Here is a 21,842-nt window from a genome sequence, read left to right on the forward strand (position 1 = left end):
CTTTTCAGCACAAGCATTTCTGAATCTTTGATATATGTCCTTAAAAATGATCATTCTACCAAGCTAAAAAAATTAACATTGATTAATAGAAGGTGAGATTAAATATTTTTTCATTAAAATTTTTTGAATTGAAAGTCTTTATTAAAGATGGCAGAATGAAAGGCATTCAAGAGTTCCTCTTAAACTCTCCAGATAAAAGGAATGAATAAAAAGAAAAATATGTTATCTTCATTGAAATAAATGTCTACAATCCCAAACTATACTCTATCAAACACTTGCCTAATACTGTGATATCTGGATAAGGAAGACAAAGGTGAGAGCTACCTTTAGCAAGGTATGTTTCCCCAAGTAACTGTTTTAATAAGCAAGCATAACCAATGATCTACTAAGTAGTGACATCTAGTGTCATGAACAGAACACAGGAGAGGAAGGAAATAATCCCACAGTAATATTTTCATAGAAATAATTTAGGCACAAGAAGAAAATCTGAAGACACACACTAATGTACAACTTCTATTATCTAAAACTTGCATTTTTTATCTAAAGAGGATTATCCAAAGTAAAAAGGAGCAGAGGAAAACCATACTTCAACATAGTTTTTGTCTCCTGTCAATCTATCATGAGTTAAATTCATAAACTTAGAATACGTATCTTGAAATTTTTATAACAATTTGCTACTGCTGTATTTTAATTTTACTTTATGAAAATAACACTCTGCAACAGACTGAATATTAAAACAAAAAACCACAAAGAATTGGGGAACTGTAGATGTTGATTGAAAAATTATTTTAGGAGTGAGAATGGCACTGTGGTTATGTAAAAGAAAAAGAAGGAATCCTACCTTTAAAAGAAAGATACATGCTGAAATGTTTACAGATGAGACGATGATATCTGAGATTTGCTTCAAAATAATTCAGAATAAAGAAGAGAATAAGCAATGTATGAGGAAGTACAGATGAAATAAAACTGACCATGAATTGAAAGTTTGAATACGGAGGGTGGATACATGGGAAATTCATTACAATATTGTCTCCAGTTTTATGTATGCAAGAAGGATTCCATAAAACAAAAACACATTAAAAAAATCAGATATAAAAACCATACAGGAAACAAAATAGAAAAAGAGACAAAGATATGTAGACATAGTAAAAGACACAGATTTGAGGAAATTACACAGAATCGCAGGTGGTGCTGGTGGTAAAGAACCCGCCTGCCAAAGCAGAAGACGTAGAGACGTGGGTTTGATCCCTGGGTCGGGAAGGTCCCCTGGAGGAGGGCACTGCAACCCACTCCAGTATTCTTGCATGGAGAATCCCACAGACAGAGGAGCCTGGTAGGCTACAGTCCATGGGACTGCCAAGAGTCACACATGACTGAAGCAACTTAGCACAGCACAGAACAAAGGAAAAGAACGGAATAATATAGAACAACATAAGTAATAGAGAAGATAACTAAGTTTCTAAAGAAAGGAACATATGAAGCAGAAAAGTAGTAAAAAAAAAAAAAAAAAAAAACTATTAACATATAACAAAAAAATCACATGGATAACTTAAGTAGAAAAGCAAATCTCCATCAGAAAGGAAAAAACAAAAACAAAAACCCAGAATGATCTCCTCAGTCACCCTCAGTTCTAGAAATACAAAAATGACTACGCAATTCTGAGTGAACGAAAATAAAAAACTATATACTCAGCAAAGTTAAAAGGTTAATGGGTAGACATTTTCAAGTGGGAAGAATTCAAGCTACAATACCCATAAGCCTTTCTTTTAAAAATAAACAAAATCAAAATGGCTAGATGACAGAATAGCCATACCAAGAATGAATCAAAATAAAATCAGGAATGGAAAAACTGTGATAAAAGGACTGAAGGTTAATAAATATAAACACAGACCAATAACTGTAGGAATAGAAATGTTATAAAGCACTAAAGAAAAATAAGGATACAAATGATGGAGTACAGAGGTTTGAAATATAAAGTATTTTTTATAATTTTTCAAAAGTTTAAACATGCAGTTAATTATGACAAACTCTAGAACCATACCCTTTGAAATTCTAGGGATGTCTTTTATACAGGGCATGTAATATTTTAAAACATTAAGATTTAAAGAAATGTCAGAAATTCTTTCACCATTCATTCTTGCCAATATAGGAGTTTAAATTCTAAGCAGGTCATAGACAAGGAAGAGGAAAGACAATTTCAGAGAACAGTACAGAAACTAATTTAAATATTTACTCTGATGTTCTCTGAAGTTCTATTAAAAAACAAAGTCAAACTTTACCAATCATGGAAACCAACACAAAAAACACCTTAATAATAAAGAACATTCTACCAAAGGATTTTAAAGGATTGTATCACAATCCTAAAATAGATGAGAGGCCCAAGATATGCTTTTATTCCCATCTTTTCCTTATAAGTCTATATAATTTATATATTTCCATTAAGGATTGATGAGATTTATATCTGTAGGATCGCCCAAGATTTGTTTTTTAAAAATTTATAAACTTGAATCTATATAATGTAAACTGTACTGGGACTGTGTGAAGAGTATACTATTTGATAAATTTTAGTAAGTGACCATCAACATTAGGTCTTTTAAAAATGAGGAAATTTACTCAGGTTAAAGTTATTTTGGTGCCTCATATCATCTATGAATGAGACCAGAGGCATGCATAAATATGATACTTGAAACTGTATATGTAACTCTGGGGCAAAGTCTAAAGGCAATACAGGCAAATAAATACTAGCATAGTATAGTTTCATTACAAAAATATGAGTTCCATTTAGAATTCCATTTAAGAATTATTGCTAGGGCTTCCCTCATGATCCACGGGTTAAGACTTTGCTCTCCCAATGCAGTGGGCAGGGATCTAATCTCTGGTTGGGGAACTAAGATTCTGCAGGCCGCAGGTAGGGTGTGATTAAAAAAAAAAAAAAGAAAAAATTAGGGGGAAAAAAAATATTACCAACACAGGCCTCTAAGAGGGGGTAGATTCTTAAGACTTTTTTTTTTTTTAAATAGCAGAAAGCATTTAATAGACAAGCACTTTTTATGTATTCTATTATTTAATCATCAAAGGTCTTTCAACATAGGCACTATTATCCTCTTACATAACTTTGTAGTCAGTGCTTGTAGAAATGGCTAGCATGTAATGGTAGCTGCACTGACTCAATAATTCTGCACAACAAAAGCCCCAAAGCTCAGCTTATGCCAAAAAAAGGATTTTGTTCTCAGACATCTAGGGGTAAACTAGTTGACCAGAGAGTTGGCTAAGTGACTGCTGATTTTTGCTGGGGACCAGCCGGACAAAGCTGATCTAGGCTGGCTTCCGTAATGTGAATCTGCTTCACACATCTTTCATCTTCCAACGGGCTACCCTGGGCATGTTCTCACGGTGACGACAGAGGTACATACCCAATTCAAGGCTCTGGACTGCATCTTGTTTGCTAACATCCAATTGACCAAAGCAAGTTGCATGGCTGAGCCCAGGGTCAAGGGCAAAGTGAGAGGACACTGCAAAATTATGTAGCAAAGAGTGTGCCCACAGGAAGGAGTGAAAAATTAGGACCATCATTGCCATCAACCACAGAACCCAATCCATGTGTGTTGTATAAATGAGCTAGTGCATGTCCAAGGCTCCGAGAAGTTAAGAGCTGAAGGTTACACAAAGCTATGCTTTGAACCCAGGCAGGATGAATTCTCTGAAGAGTCTTATGTTTTGATAGCCTCCATATTTCTGCTGCTGCTGCTAAGTCGCTTCAGTCATGTCCGACTCTGTGCGACCCCATAGACGGCAGCCCACCAGGCTCCGCCGTCCCTGGGATTCTCCAGGCAAGAACACTGGAGTGGGGTGCATTTCCTTCTCCAATGCATGAAAGTGAAAAGTGAAAGTGAAGTCACTCAGTCGTATCCGACTCTTAGCGACCCCATGGACTGTGGCTGAGAGCCTCCAATTTCCAAACTCCCCTCTTTCCTACTCCTTGGGAAAAAAGAACTACAATTTGCAAAAAAAAAAAAAGTCAACTTTTAAATTCTAGCTGGAGAAGGACAAGTGGTCATCTCCACTGTGCTTTCTTATTTACAGGCCCAAACTATACAGCATGAGTTTTAAGTGAACTGTTTTTCTCAGGTTATAGTTATCCCAGGAATACAATGAACTGGGGGGTCTATTAATAAAACTATTTACATCTAACCAGAATGTAACAAAAGGGTACTCCTTCCTGGTCTACTTCAGTTTTAACAGAGTTTAGCAGACTTCTTTGAGGTCCAGTGGTTAAGACTCCGTACTTCCACTGAGGGAGTATGGGTTTGATACCTGGTAGGGGAATTAAGATGTTACATGCCACAAGTGGTGGGCAAAAAAAGGGTTCTGTGTTAGGGTTTTAGGCACAAACAGTTGAAAATAAACTTCCTTTGTTAATAGACAATTTTTCTACGTCCCAGTTCAATGTTCCAAAATTGTTTGATTATTACCACATAATTGCAATAAAACTTCATCATGCCCTTGTTACCACATTACAACCTCCTCTCCCATCCTGGACTCCCATCCTGGACATCCAACAACAAAAAATGTTGCCAATGCTGTCCTAGGATTTTAAAAAATTACTTCAACAAAAACTAGGTGTTAGGAATCCCCTAGCAGTCCAGTGGTTACGTTAGGACACCATGCTCTCACTGCTGAGGGCCCAGGTTCAGTCCCTGTTGGAGAACTAAGATTCTATAAGCTGTGCAGCATGGCACAAAACAAACAAAAAGCAACCTGCATTAAACTAACTTATGGTGCTTACTAAAAATGCATATACTGGGTGCCATCCTGAAAAATTCTGATTTATTGTATCTGGGTGATTTTTATTCATACTTACATTTGAGAACTACTGGATTAGACCTTACTCTCCCCAAAGATCGTATCAATTCTCTAAGGACTCCATCTTCTCTACATGTATGTAATGTTAGATTCAAGAATTTACAGAATTGATATTGCATACCCATTTCAATTTTTAATCTTCTTTTAGACTTATACTCTTCAATTCAGCAATTTGGAATTTAACTGATAAATTAAGAATAAGTGTTCTTACCATGCCATGATCAAATGTGAACACACCAACGTCACGTCCATGATGAATATGATTCCGTCTAATAATTGGGTTTCCATGATTTTTAACCCAAATCCCAGCTAAAGCATTATTGGAAATTTCATTATCCTCATATATTCCCTACAACAATTAACCAGAAATAAACATTAGTACAGTTTAAAAAAAAAAACAGAAAAAGAAAAACCCCACAAAATTAAAAAATACCTGTGCATGATCTGTTATATAAAGTCCAACATTTTCACAGTCACTGATGTTACAGTGCTTGATAGTGGGACATGCTCCTTGACCACTAACACATACTGCAGAGCCAACTGTAAGAAAAACAATTTATTTAAAATTCTATTGGGCAACACAATGACTAGCTTATAATAAAACATAATGGGAACACTAACCTGTGCATGTACTTCGGATAATACAGTGATCAATAATAGGGCTACAATTTACTGTAATCTCTAAGCAGTGATGTGCATTGTGGTGTTGAGCAGATTTGTCATCAGGGTTAAACTGAAAAGTAGAAATTTTGTTTGAAATAAATAGCCACAGCGTTAAATATTTCCATATAGGTACTTAAAAATTTATAATTTCTTACCCTTATTGTCATGTATCCAACATAAGCATCTTCAGAACCTTCCATAAAAACAAAGGTTGAATCTCTAGTGTTTTCAATTATAACTTTGTCTGCTACTTTTCCAGGTGCTATGAAGAAAATATTTTAAAGCATATTACTTTCATGAGACAGATCAAAAAATTACTTTCTTAGTCAGTAAAAATACTCTGCCATAAAACTAATAATTCAATAGAACCCTTTCACAGTTTTAAATTGGGTAGTTCTTTTGGAGAGGGAACTTTAAAGGAACATTAGAATTGGGTAGACAGGACTAATACTCATTTTATCAAATAGATAACTTGTCATACTTAACACGGACATTATTTGAGCATCACTGTAACTCAAATTCATGTATAATAATACTTTTAATAGACTCAGCTACAAATAGTATTCAATACCAAATGCAATGGCATTAAAATGTGGGTTTCTTGTGGAAACCAAATCACTACCAGTAGCACCAGAAAACAACGTTCAGAGAGAAGAAAGAAGGGGATGGTGAGCAAGGAGAGAAAGAAAGAATCTTTATTTAAACTTATTTTCAGTACTGGTCTTGATTTGGAAAATAATGAAAATCAGTAGGCAAAATTTTTCTATACTCTCTCTCACTCTTCTTTGACGTGGAAATAGGGGAGGGAAGAAGAAAGGGCAGTAAACGCAAATCTCACTAACTAGTTAACAACTACTCGCTATTTTAAAATGGTCTTATACTACTGTATCCTTAAAAAAATCAAACAGCCCATAAATTTTCAAATAACTGATCAGTGCTCAACAAACATTCCATTTATTTTTAGAACTGTGACCATAAAAACAACTTTGAAACAGCATGGAAAGTATTTTAAAAGCACATTTCGTTTCATTAAAAACACAGCAATAAAAACATTAGCCTCTGTATTTTCAAATACAAGATAAAACAGATATTTTTTTCTCCTTATTAATTAAAGCAGTTGGACAAACTACTGGCATCAAGAATTATACACATTCCCCCAAGGGAAACATTTATAATTTCTGAACTCTAAAGTTTTCATTTCCATCATATAAAATATACATGACATTTCTAATTTTTTCCTACAATTAAGATATTATCAAGGTTCATCTGGATTTTAAGTAACCAGCATTTTTTAAAAATCCACCACATAAATAAAGTATTAAAATTCTAATGACAACACATTTCAAAATACCTGCACCAATCATGGTGATTGGAGATTCAATATATATCCATTCATCAGTATATATTCCAGAATGAACAAAGATAAGTCCATCAAAATGAGCTTCTTGTACCCCACCAAGGGCATCTTCAATTGTATCGTAGTACTAAAACAAACAAACAACCCCCCCGCAAAAACATGTCAGTAAAGAACTGTAAGATCATCATTTTAAATCTTAGAAAAAGACAAATCAAACATACCAACATGTTTTCTCTTCCTTTGTATCTTGCAGGGTTACTATAGAAATGTTCAGCAAATCCTGGCTTTACATGTGCGCCTTTATACTAAAACATCAAAAACACAAAAACAAAAAACTGACTACTAGTATAAACACTATAGTTTAGTTTAGTACTACATGAGTTTTTAAATTTAATTTTTAAAAATAATTATTAGTCCAATTAATTTTCTGATGCATATTGCAATGTAAAATCTGGAACAGTTTATGACTCAGTAATATCAAGTAAGGACATGGTTTTTCAACCTCAGCACTACTGATAGTTTGTAACAGATTCTTTCTTGTAGGGGCTTATTCTGTGCATTGTAGGATGTTTAGTAGCATCTGCTTCCCTTGTGGCTCAGCTGGTAAAGAATCTGCCTGCAATGCAGGAGACCCGGGTTCGATTCCTAGGTCGGGGAGATCTGCTGGAGAAGGGATAGGCTACCGACTCCAGTATTCTTGGGCTTCCGTTGTGGCTCAACTGGTAAAGAATCTGCCTGCAATGCAGGAGACCTGGGTTTGATCCCTAGGTTGGGAAGATCCCCTGGAGAAGGGAAAGGCTACCCACTCCAGTATTCTGGCCTGGAGAATTCCATGGGCTACATAGTCCATGGAGTTGCAAAGAGCCAGACACGATTGAGTGACTTTCACTTTTCACTGGACTCTGACCACCAGGTATCAGAAGCAGTCTCTTCTCCAGTTGTGAAAACCAAAAATGTCTCCAGACACTGCCAAATATCCCCTGTGGAGCAAAATCACCCCTAGTTGAGTAGTTCACTATTCATAAAGGACCATATGAAAATGAAGCTAAATGTGACTACTGGACTACCAAGGGAATTTCGTGAAACTCTAAATAACTACTCAACAGTAATAATTTAAATATAAGTTGAAAGAGATCCACAGAAAGTATAACTGCTCTCAGGCTACTGATACTTACGACTACTGTTTAAATTTACGGCTACTGTTTAAATTATTAATAAATATGCCAGCAGTGAAAAGAACTGCTGATTCCTTTGCTGGCTGATAAATGTGTACTGACTTGAGAAACCTATTCTTTTTTTTTTGGCCATGCTGCGTGGCTTCTGGGACCTTAGTTTCCTGACCAGGAATTGAACCCCGGCCCTCAGTAGTGAAAGTGTGAAGTCGTAACTGCTGGACCACCAGGAAATTCCCGTGAAACCTATACTTGAATTTAAATTGTAAAAAAGAAACTTTTATAAAAATATATTTATAAATATATAAATATAATAAAACATTATATACTTAAACTTTTATTTAAAATATATATAAGATCAGTATTTTCCATTTATACTTCATACCAACTGCTGGAAACTCTCTTTCCATGGATTTGGGTGTTCATATTCTTCTGGATTAATCTGGTAGAATTTGCCAGGTTCAGGGTGCATCATAGGGCGGGTATACTCAAATACTTCCATGTATAATCGTTTCCTGGAGGGGGAAAGGGGTTTAAGATTTCTTCATAAAATATTTTTTAAACAACTACAAAAATTATTTGAGGCCTCAAAAACTTATAAGAATATGACAGAGCAGCATTGTAAATGTAAAAATAAAATTTTTGGCTAAAATAATATAACTGCATATAAAAAGTAAAGTAGTCCACCTAAAACAATGCATCAATTCTTTAAAATCTGATTGTTTAGTTAAAGGAAAAGAAAAGCCACACACAATTATAATTTAAAAGGATTATTTTAAATAATGATGTTTCATGTATGTCTGATCGCAAATCATCAAATCTTAGGAGTGATAGTTGACTATTATATAATTTCTTGTACAAAACAAATGTTTCTTCTTCTGCCCTTTTAACATTCCCTTTTTGCTTTCCAACACAAATATAATTTTCTTTCTTAAATTTAAAGTGTACCTTATTTTTAGTATCATAGAAGTAATACATATAGCTGCTGTAAAATACATAAAAGTATGAAAGAGATAACCTACTTTTAATATATTAACTATTAACAATTTACTGTATTTCTTTTCAGTCTTTTTAGCTACAGAGTTTCATTTATTACAATTGTGATAACATAAAATTTTTGTATTCTGCTTTCATTTTTTATAACATGGCATATTCCCATGTTATTAAAAACTGTAAAGTTCACTGTTAATGACTATATCACAACCCTTAAAGTACCTATAACACTGTTTACTTTTAGTCCAATCCCTTATTGCTAGACTTTGATTATTTCTAGCTTTCTTCCACTATTAACTATGTTATTACGAAAAATTTGTACATAACGTAAATAAATTTTCAGAAGTGGAATTCCTGGGTCAAAGGGCACACATATTTCATGGTTCAAAAATACAACTGTCCAAACTCTTTTCTAAAAGTGATATAAAAAATCTACATTCTTACTGAACTATTAGCTATTTTAAATTAGACTTAGTTCTGTTTCTAAAAAGCAATGGAATGAAAAGCATTCTCCATAATCACTCAGTAGCTTTTAACTGACAAATAGAAGAAAAAGTACCTCCTTTATTGTTTTAAATAAAGAAAGTAAGTACTCAGATGGTGGCTCAGATGGTAAAGCATCTGCCTACAATGTGAACCTGGGAACCCAGAGACCTGGGTTCAATACCTGGGTTGGGAAGATCTCCTGGAGAAGGAAGTGGCAACTCACTCCAGTATTCTTGCCTGGAAAAACCCATGGACGGAGGAGCCTGATAGGCTACAGTCCATGGGGTCACAAAGAGTTGGACACGACTGAGAGACTTCACTTTCTTTCTTATAGTTTTAAAAACACTGCCTGGACTGATAACCAACATTTGTGATAAATAGGTAACTGGGAAAGGAGCAAAGGAAAGATATATCCATTTGAATGCAGAGTTCCAAAAAATAGCAAGGAGAGATAAGAAAGCCTTCCTCAGTGATCAGTGCAAAGAAATACAGGAAAACAACAGAATGGGAAAGACTCGAGATCTGTTCAAGAAAATTAAAGATACCAATGGAACATTTCATGCAAAGATGGACACAACAAAGGACAGAAATGGTATGGACCTAACAGAAGCAGAAGATATTATTAAGAGGTGGCAAGAATACACAGAAGAACTATACAAAAAAGATCTTCATGACCCAGATAACCATGATGGTGTGATCACTCATCTACAGCCAGACATCCTGGAAAGCAAAGTCAAGTGGGCCTTAGGAAGCATCACTACGAACAAAACTAGTGGAGGTGATGGAATTCCAGTTGAGCTATTTTAAATCCTAAAAGATGACGTTGTGAAAGTGCTGCACTCAATATGCCAGCATATCTGGAAAACTCAGGAGTGGCCACAGGACTGGAAAAGGTCATTTTCATTCCAATCCCAAAGAAAGGCTATGCCAAAGAATGTTCAAACTACCACACAATTGCACTCATCTCACATGCTAGCAAAGTAATGCTCAAAATTCTCCAAGCCAGGCTTCAAAAGTACAAGAACCGTGAATTTCCAGATGTTCAAGCTGGATTTAGAAAAAGCAGAGGAACAAAGGCAGAGATCAAATTGCCAACATCAGCTGGATCATCGAAAAATCAAGAGTTCCATAAAAACATCTACTGCCTTATTGACTACACCAAAGCCTTTGACTCTGTGGATCACAACAAATTGGAAAATTCTTAAAGAGATGGGAATACCAGACCACCTGGCCTACCTCCTGAGAAATCTGTATGCAGGTCAAGAAGCATCAGTTAGAAGTGGACATGGAACAACAGACTGGTTCCAAATAGGAAAAGGAGTACGTCAAGGCAGTATACTGCCACCCTGCTTATTTAACTTATATACAGAGTTCATCATGCAAAATGCTGGGCTGGATAAAGCACAAGCGGGAATCAAGACTGATGGGAGAAATATCAATAACCTCAGATATGCCATTGATACCACTTTAATGGCAGAAAGCAAAGAGGACTCTTGATGAAGGTGAAAGAGAGCGAAAAACCTGGCTTAAAACTCAACACTGAAAAAATTAAGATCATGGAACCCAGTCCCATCACCTCATGGCAAACAGATGGGGAAACAATGGAAACAGTGAGAGACTTTATTTTGGGGGGCTCCAGATTGCAGCCATGAAATTAAAAGACGCTTACTCCTTGGAAGGAAAGTTATGACCAACCTAGACAGCATATTAAAAAGCAGAGACATTACTTTGCCAACAAAGGTCCATCTAGTCAAAGCTATGGTTTTTCCAGTAGTCATGTATGAATGTGAGAGTTGGACTATAAACAAAGCTGAGTGCCGAAGAATTGATGGTTTTGAACTGTGGTGTTGGAGAAGCCTCTTGGGAGTCCCTTGAACTGCAAGGAGATCCAACCAGTTCATCTTAAAGGAGATCAGTCCTGGGTGTTCATTGGAAGGACTGATGTACTTTGGCCACCTGATGCGAAGAGCTGACTCATTTGAAAAGACCCCGATGCTGGGAAAGATTGAGGGCAGGAGGAGAAGGGGACGACAGAGGATGAGATGGTTGGATGGCATCACCGACTCAATGGACATGAGTTTGGGTAGGCTCTGGGAGTTGGTGTTGGACAGGGAGGCCTGGCATGCTGCGGTTCATGGGGTCGCAAAGAGTCGGACACGACTGAGCAACTAAACTGAACTGAAAATCACTGCTGATGGTGACTGCGGCCATGAAATTAAAAGATGCTTGCTCCTTGAAAAAAAGCTATGACCAATCTAGACAGCATATTAAAAAGCAGAGACATTACTTTACCAACAAAGGTCCATCTAGTCAAAGCTATGGTTTTTCCAGTAGTCATGTATGAATGTGAGAGTTGGACTATAAAGAAAGCTGAGTGCCGAAGAATTGATGGTTTTGAACTGTGGTGTTGGAGAAGCCTCTTGGGAGTCCCTTGAACTGCAAGGAGATTCAACCAGTCAATCCTAAAGGAAATCAGTCCTGAATATTCATTGGAAGGACTGATGCTGAAGCTGAAACTCCAATACTTTGGCTACCTGATGGGAAGAACAGATTTACTGGAAAAGACCCTGATGCTGGGAAAGACTGAAGGCGAGAGAAGAAGGGGATGACAGAGGATGAGATGGTTGGATGGCAACACCGACGCAATGGACATGAATGAGTAGGCTCCAGGAGTTGGTGATGGACAGGGAAGCCTGGAGTGCTGCAGTCCATAGGGTCGCAGGGTTGGACTCGACTGAGTGACTGAACTGAACTGGAATTTATAAGTATTCTAATTTTCTTCTATTTAACTGTAACCATCAACTCACACTCCAACCTTCCTACCATCCTTTAGCATTTGGGGCAGTAGGTAATATATCTCAAGATACTAAGAAATAAATTTTCACTTACCATAAAATTGGATCATTAGCAAGTTCACTGAAGCGTTTACACACACAAGCTGCTCTACAAAGATCCTGTTCCAGCAAATACGAGAAGATTTTTAGAACCACTTCATCTGGCAGTTTCTCCTGAAGATACTGTTCAGCAGGTGCTGCTATAAAAAGATTAACAAACAGAACATAATCTATCATGCTAGCAAAGACTTTCTCATTATTTAAAGAGCACAATTTTCATTTTGTTAAATGAAGAGCTTTTATTTTTTGATGACTATCATTTTATAAGCATGTGCTTTCAGAGATGACACGCATTTATTTTCTTTTCTTTTAACAGTATTCTTTTAGCTAGTATGTACCATTTCAGTAACTGGTTACAATAAATATACAAAAAAGATTTTTATACAACAATTACAGTCAAAGATGGAGAAGGTCAGGGTTCTCAGGTTTATTCTGTAATAACTGCTTTCTAAATCTCAAATGTGTAAATAAACATTTAATTTTAATTTTTTATCAAACAAAATTTAAAAGAACTATTTAATCCTATTCCTTAACTTTCTCAAAGGAAATACCTGATAGATCTTGTGATTTTCCAGAAACTCTTGCACGTTTTGCACGATGACCAAAAAAGTTTTCTGTAGTTGAAGTTGAAGCACCCTTGAAAAACAAAATGAAAACTAGTTAAGCAAATATTTTTACCCATAATCATTACTTCTAAAAAATGATGACAGTCCCGTCTGTTTCCTAACAATTCTTTCATTATACAAAGAACAACAGACATTTAACCTACCTCCATACTGCTCTTGGTAGGACACGCTGTTCTTTTTGGCAAAAGAGTTTTCCTACGAAGTTGGTATGGACTATTTTGTGCACCAGGACCGGATTCTTCTGCAACCATATCTGCAGGTACATCATCATCTGTTATAAACAAAAATAATATGAAAATGACACCCATTTTTAAAGAAAAAGCCCTATGGATTCAGTAAATTTATAAAAAACTTTGTAATATATATTTTTTTTGGGGGGAGATAGTTTTTATACAAAATTCTAGTCATCTGGATAACCATTTGAGAAGTCTTGGATTTCTATTTCATTTCTTACTTCAAAATAAATTTCACAATGCTTACCTACAATAAAAATAAATAAATAAAATCATGAAAAGAAAAGAAAACTATTTTTTATAATGTGAAAGTGGGAAAGTCCTTTAAAGGTATGACACAGAACTTGGAAGGCATTTTTAAAAACGGTGAGGAGGATGTTCACTTGCTGAGTGAGTACGAGTGAGTACTGCATGGTTAAGAGTACAAGCAGGGTGAGAAGTGTGTCAATGGAGACAGACAGTTCAGTATAGATTATGAATACCAAGTAGGACAGTGTAGATTCAGTATAGACACCAAGTGGGATAAAAAGGGCATCCATGCAGAGGCTGGTCTGGCATACAGTGTTGGCGCTCAAGAGGGGTAAGAAGGAGGAGGTCTGTGTGTGGAAAGGGTGACAGAAAAGGCTATCGCACACGAGAGGGAAAAGATGGAACTGGAAGCTTGGTAACATCAAGGGACTGATCAAATAATTAAGTAGAATGGAAGCCAGGGTTCTGAGAAGAGTTAAAATATAAATAGAGTGTATCTTACACTGTTGGACTGGAATTTTCAATGTGAACTCATTGTTTTTAAAAGATAGATACAGAAATAGGTAAGCACATTCAAATAAATGTATAAATGTTTGGAAATGTGTGGATTATACACGTGTGTAACAAAGCCTGGAAGCAGTGCTACTCCAATAGCAATGAGCATGACCAGTATTTGGATATTTGCTTCTGAATACTTTCTTACTTCTTTATAAAAGGGATAAGGGCTCCTTGGAGAAATGGCTGATTCTAGGTTGAGAGAAATGCAAGGTGAACCTGAAATATCTTGTGGCAGAAACAAGAAACTGCGGAATGATGAGGACATGTCAAAAGAACACTGAATGGACTTCCCTGGTGGTCCAGTGGTTGCGAAGCCACTTTTCAGTGCAAGGGACACAGATTCCCCTGGTCAGAGAACTAAGATGCCACATGCCTTGGGGGGTAACTAAGCCCATGTACTGAAACTAGAGAGGCCTGCATGCCGCAACTAGAAAAAGCCCGCATGACAGCCAAAAAAGAAAAAAACGAATACTGAGATCAGCCCGAATGATCACCCACTAGCTAGCAAAATTATGCTGAAGTATCAAAACTCATGATAGTAAAGGGATTATAACCTACTGAATGGACAACCTGTAAATTCATTCTACTATAAATAAAGGAATAAATGGAATTTGATAGGAATGAGATGTTTAAAGTACCCCCCCCCCCGCCACAAATACTGATTAAGTAGAAAGGGAAAAATCATAACTCTATAGTAGAAATGCCAATCAAACACTGTCTTAATCAAGTGACCAAAGTAAACATCATTCATAAGACATACTGAAGCTGTGTGTCACCTCAGAGTATGAAAGAACACAGCATCACTTCTATGATATTCCTGACAAAGATACGTAACCTAAATCTATTGGGAATATCAGAATTCTAAGGAATCATTAGGGAAAATCCGAATTTGTTCTAATTGGTTTTTAATAACCTTCAAATTATCAAAGTTGAAAGTCAAGGAAAAGCCTAAGGAACTGTTCCAGATGGAAGGACATTGAAAAGATATGTAAACTCATTGCAACCTGTGGTTCTGAACTAGATCCTTTTGTTTAAAGGTTTGTTTTTAGGACAAGAGTGAAATACTTCATTCAATTAGTGAAACCTGAATGGAGATCTAAAGACAGTAATGCGTCAGTACTAACTTTCTGATTTTAATAGGTATAGCATGATTATATAGGTGAATATCCTTGTTATTAGGAAATACACACTAAAGTATTAGGAGGTGACAGGACAAAGCTGGAAACTTATTCTTGAAGGGTTCAGGGTGGGGGGGAGGGGAACTTCTTTGTACTGTTCTAAACTCTTTCCTAAGTTTAGATTGTTTAAAAATGAACTAATAAATTTGAGTAACATGTTTACATTTAAAAATTCTGTTTAGGAAATGAAAACCATAGAGATAATTAAAAGAAACAACACAATTAGGAAAAATAACCCACTCCAGTATTCTTGCCTCAATAATTCCAGGGATAGGAAAGCCTGATGGGCTAGTTTATGGGATAGCAAAGAGTTGGACATGACTGAGACACTCACACACACATTTGTTAACATGTGTCACAAAAGGGTAATTGAAAAAGCAAGAGAGTTCCAGAAAAACATCTATTTCTGCTTTATTGACTATGCCAAAGCCTTTGACTGTGTGGATCACAATAAACTGTGGAAAATTCTGAAAGAGATGGGAATACCAGAACACCTGATCTGCCTTTTGAGAAATCTGTATGCAGGTCAGGAAGCAACAGTTAGAACTGGACATGGAACAACAGAGTGGTTCCAAATAGGAAAAGGAGTTCGTCAAGGCTGTATATTGTCACCCTGTTTATTTAACTTCTATGCAGAGTACATCATGAGAAACGCTGGACTGGAAGAAACACAAGCTGGAATCAAGATTGCCGGGAGAAATATCAATAACCTCAGATATGCAGATGACACCACCCTTATGGCAGAAAGTGAAGAGGAATTCAAAAGCCTCTTGATGAAAGTGAAAGTGGAGAGTGAAAAAATTGGCTTAAAGCTCAACATTCAGAAAACGAAGATCACGGCATCTGGTCCCACCACTTCATGGGAAATAGATGGGGAAACAGTGGAAACAGTGTCAGACTTTATTTTTCTGGGCTCCAAAATCACTACAGATGGTGACTGCAGCCATGAAATTAAAAGACGCTTACTCCTTGGAAGGAAAGTTATGACCAACCTAGATAGCATATTCAAAAGCAGAGACGTTACTTTGCCAACAAAGGTTCGTCTAGTCAAGGCTATGGTTTTTCCAGTGGTTATGTATGGATGCGAGAGTTGGACCGTGAAGAAGGCTGAGCGCCGAAGAATTGATGCTTTTGAACTGCGGTGTTGGAGAAGACTCTCGAGAGTCCCTTGGACTGCAAGGAGATAAAACCAGTCCATTCTGAAAGAGATCAGCCCTGGGTGTTCTTTGGAAGGAATGATGCTAAAGCTGAAACTCCAGTACTTTGGCCACCTCATGCGAAGAGTTGACCCATTGGAAAAGACTCTGATGCTGGGAGGGATTGGGGGCAGGAGGAGAAGGGGACGACAGAGGATGAGATGGCTGGATGGCATCACTGACTCGATGCACGTGAATCTGAGTGAACTCCGGGAGTTGGTGATGGACGGGAGGCCTGGCGTGCTGCGATTCATGGGGTCGTAAAGAGTCGGACACGACTGAGCGACTGATCTGATCTGAGTACTACAAATCAGCATGGAAAAGACTAACAATTCAACAGAAAATTGGACCAAGGATACAGCCAATTCAGAATTTAGGAAATACAAATGAAATACTAATAGAAACTACAATGAGTTTTTTTTATGTAGCAGATTTATCAAAAGTTTGATTGTATACTAGTACTATATATCAAAAGATAACATGAGACAAAAAAATTCTTAATTGCTTTGAGGAGAGCAATTTGGCAGTAGCTATTATTACTTAACAATTCCACTCTGGGAATCGATTCTGCACACATGGGCAAAGTAGTTAAGAATCAAGATATTCATTGCAGTACTTTTTATAATACTGCTGGGTAACAATCAAAATGTTCATCAAGAGTAAAACCCAAAATATACAGAACAATGTGTTTAGTATATGTTTGTGTTTTAAGGCAATACATATACACTGGGGCTTCCCAGGTGATGCAGTGGTCAAGAATCTGCCTGCCAATGCAAGAGACATGGTTCAATCCCTGGGTTGGGAGGATCTCCTGGAGGAGGAAATGGCAACTTGCTCCAGTATTCTTGCCTGGAAAATTCTACAGACGGAGGAGCCTGATGGGCTATAGTCCATAGAGTCAGAAAGAGTTGGACACGACTGAGCAACAGAGCATGCACACATACATATGCTTATATATACATATATTTACTACAATATAAACTCCCCGATGGAAGAGAACCAACTTGAAGATGCTCCCACTGGCCGAAGATGGGACAATTTGAGCATCAGTAAGAATAACTGAAATGAACTAAAAGAAACATATTTAAATCTTGTGAATTTATGACACACAAAAAGGGCAAAACCACAATCTTGTAATTAGCCTCCAAATAAAATAAATAAATAAACTTAAAAAAGGGGAGTGGGGTTGCTTTGAAAGATGCCAGTGAAAAGCAACTTCTTATTTTAAAAACTGGTATACAACAGGAAATAACACTAGCTCTTCCTCTTTTATATAAACTGAACCACCAGGTAACCAGCTGTTAGGTGAAGGGAAACTTCTTTACAGAAACATTCCAGCAATAAATGAAGAAATAATCATATCAGAAAAATAAAATCTGGAATCTCTAAAGAGTTAAAAGAATTAACCGAGTATCAATAGTTCTAATATCACAAAAAGAAATATTACCAGACATTTATATATCTCCTGATGAAAGAACACACCACCATCATCTACAATATCTGCCCAAACCATCAAATCTCAACTTGAACAAACCTCTCAGAAACTCTACAAGATCAAACTATACCAGTTTTTTCAACAAATAAACTCCATGGGGGGAAAAATGAGGGAAAATAAGCAAAACTAAAGCATACTGTTTAAGAAAGTATATTCCAGTACTTATAAAGAAAAGAAGCTAGAAAATGATTATTACAAAAATGCTTTCTATGGGGAAGGAAAGAGGTTATGGTCAGAATGGGGCACATAAAAGGCTTCTGTAGTGGCTGGTAAAGTTCTACTTCTTGATCTACTGGTATTACAATACCAACCTTAACAATAATTCAATATACTATGTAGTTGTTTAATGTGAACTTCTCTATCTGGCTGTATTTTACAATCAAAAAGATATTTTTAAAAGGTGGGAAGGCTGTGCAGTGTATTTAAAAAGAGAGGTTTTTTCTTCCCACCTGCAGACCTTGGGCAGATAATCAACTTTTAAAATTAATTAATTTCTTGGCTCCACCCACACAGCATGTGGGATCTTAGTTCCCTGACTAGGGATCAAACCCACAGCCCCTGCAGGGGAAGCTCAAGACCTATAAACATTTTTAAACCTAAATATTCCCACTACTAAGGATGGTAACAGTATCTTTTAATTCATAGGGCTGCAGAAAAGTATTTAAATAACATATGCAAAACATTCAGTAATATGCCTAGCTTACATTAAGTGTTCAATAAATGTTTTAGCTATTATTTTATTTAAATATTATTCTATTAAACACCTTCAAATAAAATTTGGAAAACCTAATAAGGTTTCCATGTACTTACATGGAAAGTAAGAAAGTATTTTCTGTAGTCAGAAAATACAGCCAGTGTAACATGCCTGGGTATTTGTGAAGTCATTCCATTGTAGTTAATTTCCATGTTTCAAGTGTGGTTGAAAGGAACATCTACATTCTATTTTTTTTGAGACTAAGGGTTAAACACACCTAAAACACCAAGCTTGTTGACTGCAGTGGCCATATATTCTATGTCCTTACTTTGCTGGGGAGGAGGTGGTGTAGCAGTGGTGTGATCTATCCACCTGCTTCTGAGGAAATGTGCTAAGATTCCCCACTATCTACAGACAGTCCATTTTCAGTATGTAAAATTTTGCTTTGTACACTTTGAGATAATATTATTTAGACATAAAGCTTCAAGATTATTATTTCTTCCTAGTGAATTATTCCTTCCCACCATTATGCAATGGCTCTCTCTATCCTTAATAGCACTTTTGCCTTTAAAATCTGTTCTTGCCTGATAGTACTTTCCTAGGAGCTTTCTGTTTTATTCTATATCAGTCTAGCATTTTGCCAATCCCGATTTTCAGCTTTTTACTTTTGCATCATTACATTTAGATTTAGTTCTTAACCACTTATTGCTATATACTTCTTTCCCTTTTCAGCCAAGCAAGAATATGTTTAATATTCTATATAACCCAACTAAAGCCAAATTCCAAGATTATATTTTTAATTTCTGAACATTGATTTTTAATTTTCTTTTTCAAGACTTACTGCTTGTTTTTCATATTGGCTGTTACTTCATACTTCACTTCCTTGTTTTAATCCTTTTAATTATTTCCATACACATTTATTTCTTGTTTAGACTGTTCCATCACTGAGCACTTAAATGCCACCCACCCGCTTGCCAAAGACCCCCAGCAACACTGCAGTTAGGGAAACCCTTTCCAATTCCAGGGGCTTCCCAGGTGGCTCAGTGGTAAAGAATCCACGCGCCAATGCAGGAGACAATGGTTTCTATCCATGGGTCAGAAGATTCCTTGGGAGTAGGAAACGGAAACCCACTTCAGTATTCTTGCCTGGATATCTCCATAGACAGTGGAGATGGAAGGGCTACAGTCCATGAGGTCGCAGAGTGTCAGACACAACTGAACACACACACGTAATTCAGGTTCAAGGCTGCATGCCTGTCTATCAGACCTAGTTCTATTTTAAATAGGCCCAAACTCCATTCTCTATATGTGCACTAAAATTTCACCCCAGACCTACGTGTGTGTTCAGCTGCTCAGTCATGTCCGACTCCATAGACTGTAGCCTGCCAGGCCCCTCTGTTCATGGCAAGAACAATGGAGTGGGTTGTCATTTCCTCCTTCAGGGGATCTTCCCATCCCAGGAATCAAACCTATGTCTCTTGCAGCCCCTGCACTGGCAGGTGGAGCCACTGAGCCATCTGGGAAGCCCCTTATACCCAGGACCAAAAGGCCCTTGTACTATTTTATATAGCAGCACTAGTTACCACTTAAGGTTTTTTGTTTGTTTGTTTTTCCACTGAAGGTTTTGATTTGATTTCTCTCATACCTGGCACCTGGGAATTTCCTTCTTTCCTTCCTCAGAGTTTAGCTACACATTTAGAGTTTTGTTAGTGTTCTGTGTTACATTTCCACTATGTTTGCAGTGTATGCACGTGCAGGGGATCCCTCTATCATCTTGGTTTATGATGCAGCTATAGTCAGGTTCTACAACACTCACAAAGACACGCTCACACTTCTCATCCTATACTACAATCTCTCTAAATCCCACTCCTGTTTATTTTTTTTTTAATTTTATTTTTAAACTTTATAATATTGTATTAGTTTTGCCAAATATCGAAATGAATCCGCCAGATATACCTGTGTTCCCCATCCTGAACCCTCCTCCCTCCTCCCTCCCCATACCCTCCCTCTGGGTCGTCCCAGTGCACCAGCCCCAAGCATCCAGTATCGTGCATCGAAACTGGACTGGCGACTCGTTTTATACATGATATTATACATGTTTCAATGCCATTCTCCCAAATCTCCCCACTCTCTCCCTCTCCCACAGAGTCCATAAGACTGATCTATCAGTGTCTCTTTTGCTATCTCGTACACAGGGTTATTGTTACCATCTTTCTAAATTCCATATATATGCGTTAGTATACTGTATTGGTGTTTTTCCTTCTGGCTTACTTCACTCTGTATAATAAGTTCCAGTTTCATCCATCTCATTAGAACTGATTCAAATGTATTCTTTTTAATGGCTGAGTAATACTCCATTGTGTATATGTACCACAGCTTTCTTATCCATTCATCTGCTGATGGGCATCTAGGTTGCTTCCATGTGCTGGCTATTATAAACAGTGCTGCGATGAACATTGGGGTACACGTGTCTCTTTCCCTTCTGGTTTCCTCAGTGTGTATGCCCAGCAGTAGGATTGCTGGATCATAAGGCAGTTCTATTTCCAGTTTTTTAAGGAATCTCCACACTGTTCTCCATAGTGGCTGTACTAGTTTGCATTCCCACCAACAGTGTAAGAGAGTTCCCTTTTCTCCACACCCTCTCCAGCATTTATTGCTTGTAGACTTTTGGATCGCAGCCATTCTGACTGGTGTGAAATGGTACCTCATAGCCCACTCCTGTTTAAAATCTTCTCAGTTCAGTTCAGTTGCTCAGTCATGTCCAACTCTTTGAGACCCCATGGAATGTAGCACACCAGGCTTCCCTGTCTATCACCAACTTCCAGAGCTTACTCAAACTCATGTCTATCAAGTCTATAGATCTTATTATTACAGATACCCACCCAGACACCAGCCTGGAATCATCTTTCCTTCTCATCATTAACACAGCAAATATTAAGGACTGATAGTAAGGAGAACAGGAAAGATACACCCATTTGAATGCAGAGTTCCCAAAAAATAGCAAGGAGAGATAAGAAAGCCTTCCTCAGTGATCAGTGCAAAGAAATACAAGAAAACAACAGAATGGGAAAGACTAGAGATCTGTTCAAGAAAATTAAAGATACCAAAGAAACATTTCATGCAAAGATGGACACAACAAAGGACAGAAAATGGTATGGACCTAACAGAAGCAGAAGATATTATTA

The 21,842-nt window shown here is 37.0% G+C and overlaps 1 protein-coding gene across 3 annotated transcripts in view; it reads right to left on the minus strand.

Annotated features, from left to right (window-relative positions):
• Positions 1-21,842, minus strand: part of FBXO11 (F-box protein 11) — a 112,218-nt gene that overhangs the window by 15,157 nt on the left and 75,219 nt on the right. For 2 of the 3 annotated variants that reach the window (XM_061432295.1, XM_061432297.1), the window contains 10 exons: positions 13,198-13,325; positions 12,980-13,064; positions 12,424-12,568; positions 8,441-8,570; positions 7,105-7,188; positions 6,878-7,010; positions 5,682-5,788; positions 5,485-5,596; positions 5,297-5,403; positions 5,075-5,212 (listed from right to left, as the gene is read on the minus strand). In XM_061432295.1, coding sequence (XP_061288279.1) covers positions 5,075-5,212; positions 5,297-5,403; positions 5,485-5,596; positions 5,682-5,788; positions 6,878-7,010; positions 7,105-7,188; positions 8,441-8,570; positions 12,424-12,568; positions 12,980-13,064; positions 13,198-13,325 — 1,169 coding nt within the window. The remainder of the gene's footprint in view (positions 1-5,074; positions 5,213-5,296; positions 5,404-5,484; positions 5,597-5,681; positions 5,789-6,877; positions 7,011-7,104; positions 7,189-8,440; positions 8,571-12,423; positions 12,569-12,979; positions 13,065-13,197; positions 13,326-21,842) is intronic. The other variant, XM_061432296.1, reaches the window with a different exon arrangement.

This window comes from Bos javanicus, chromosome 11 (genome assembly GCF_032452875.1).
Source record: "Bos javanicus breed banteng chromosome 11, ARS-OSU_banteng_1.0, whole genome shotgun sequence".
Taxonomy (NCBI): Eukaryota; Metazoa; Chordata; class Mammalia; order Artiodactyla; family Bovidae; genus Bos; species Bos javanicus.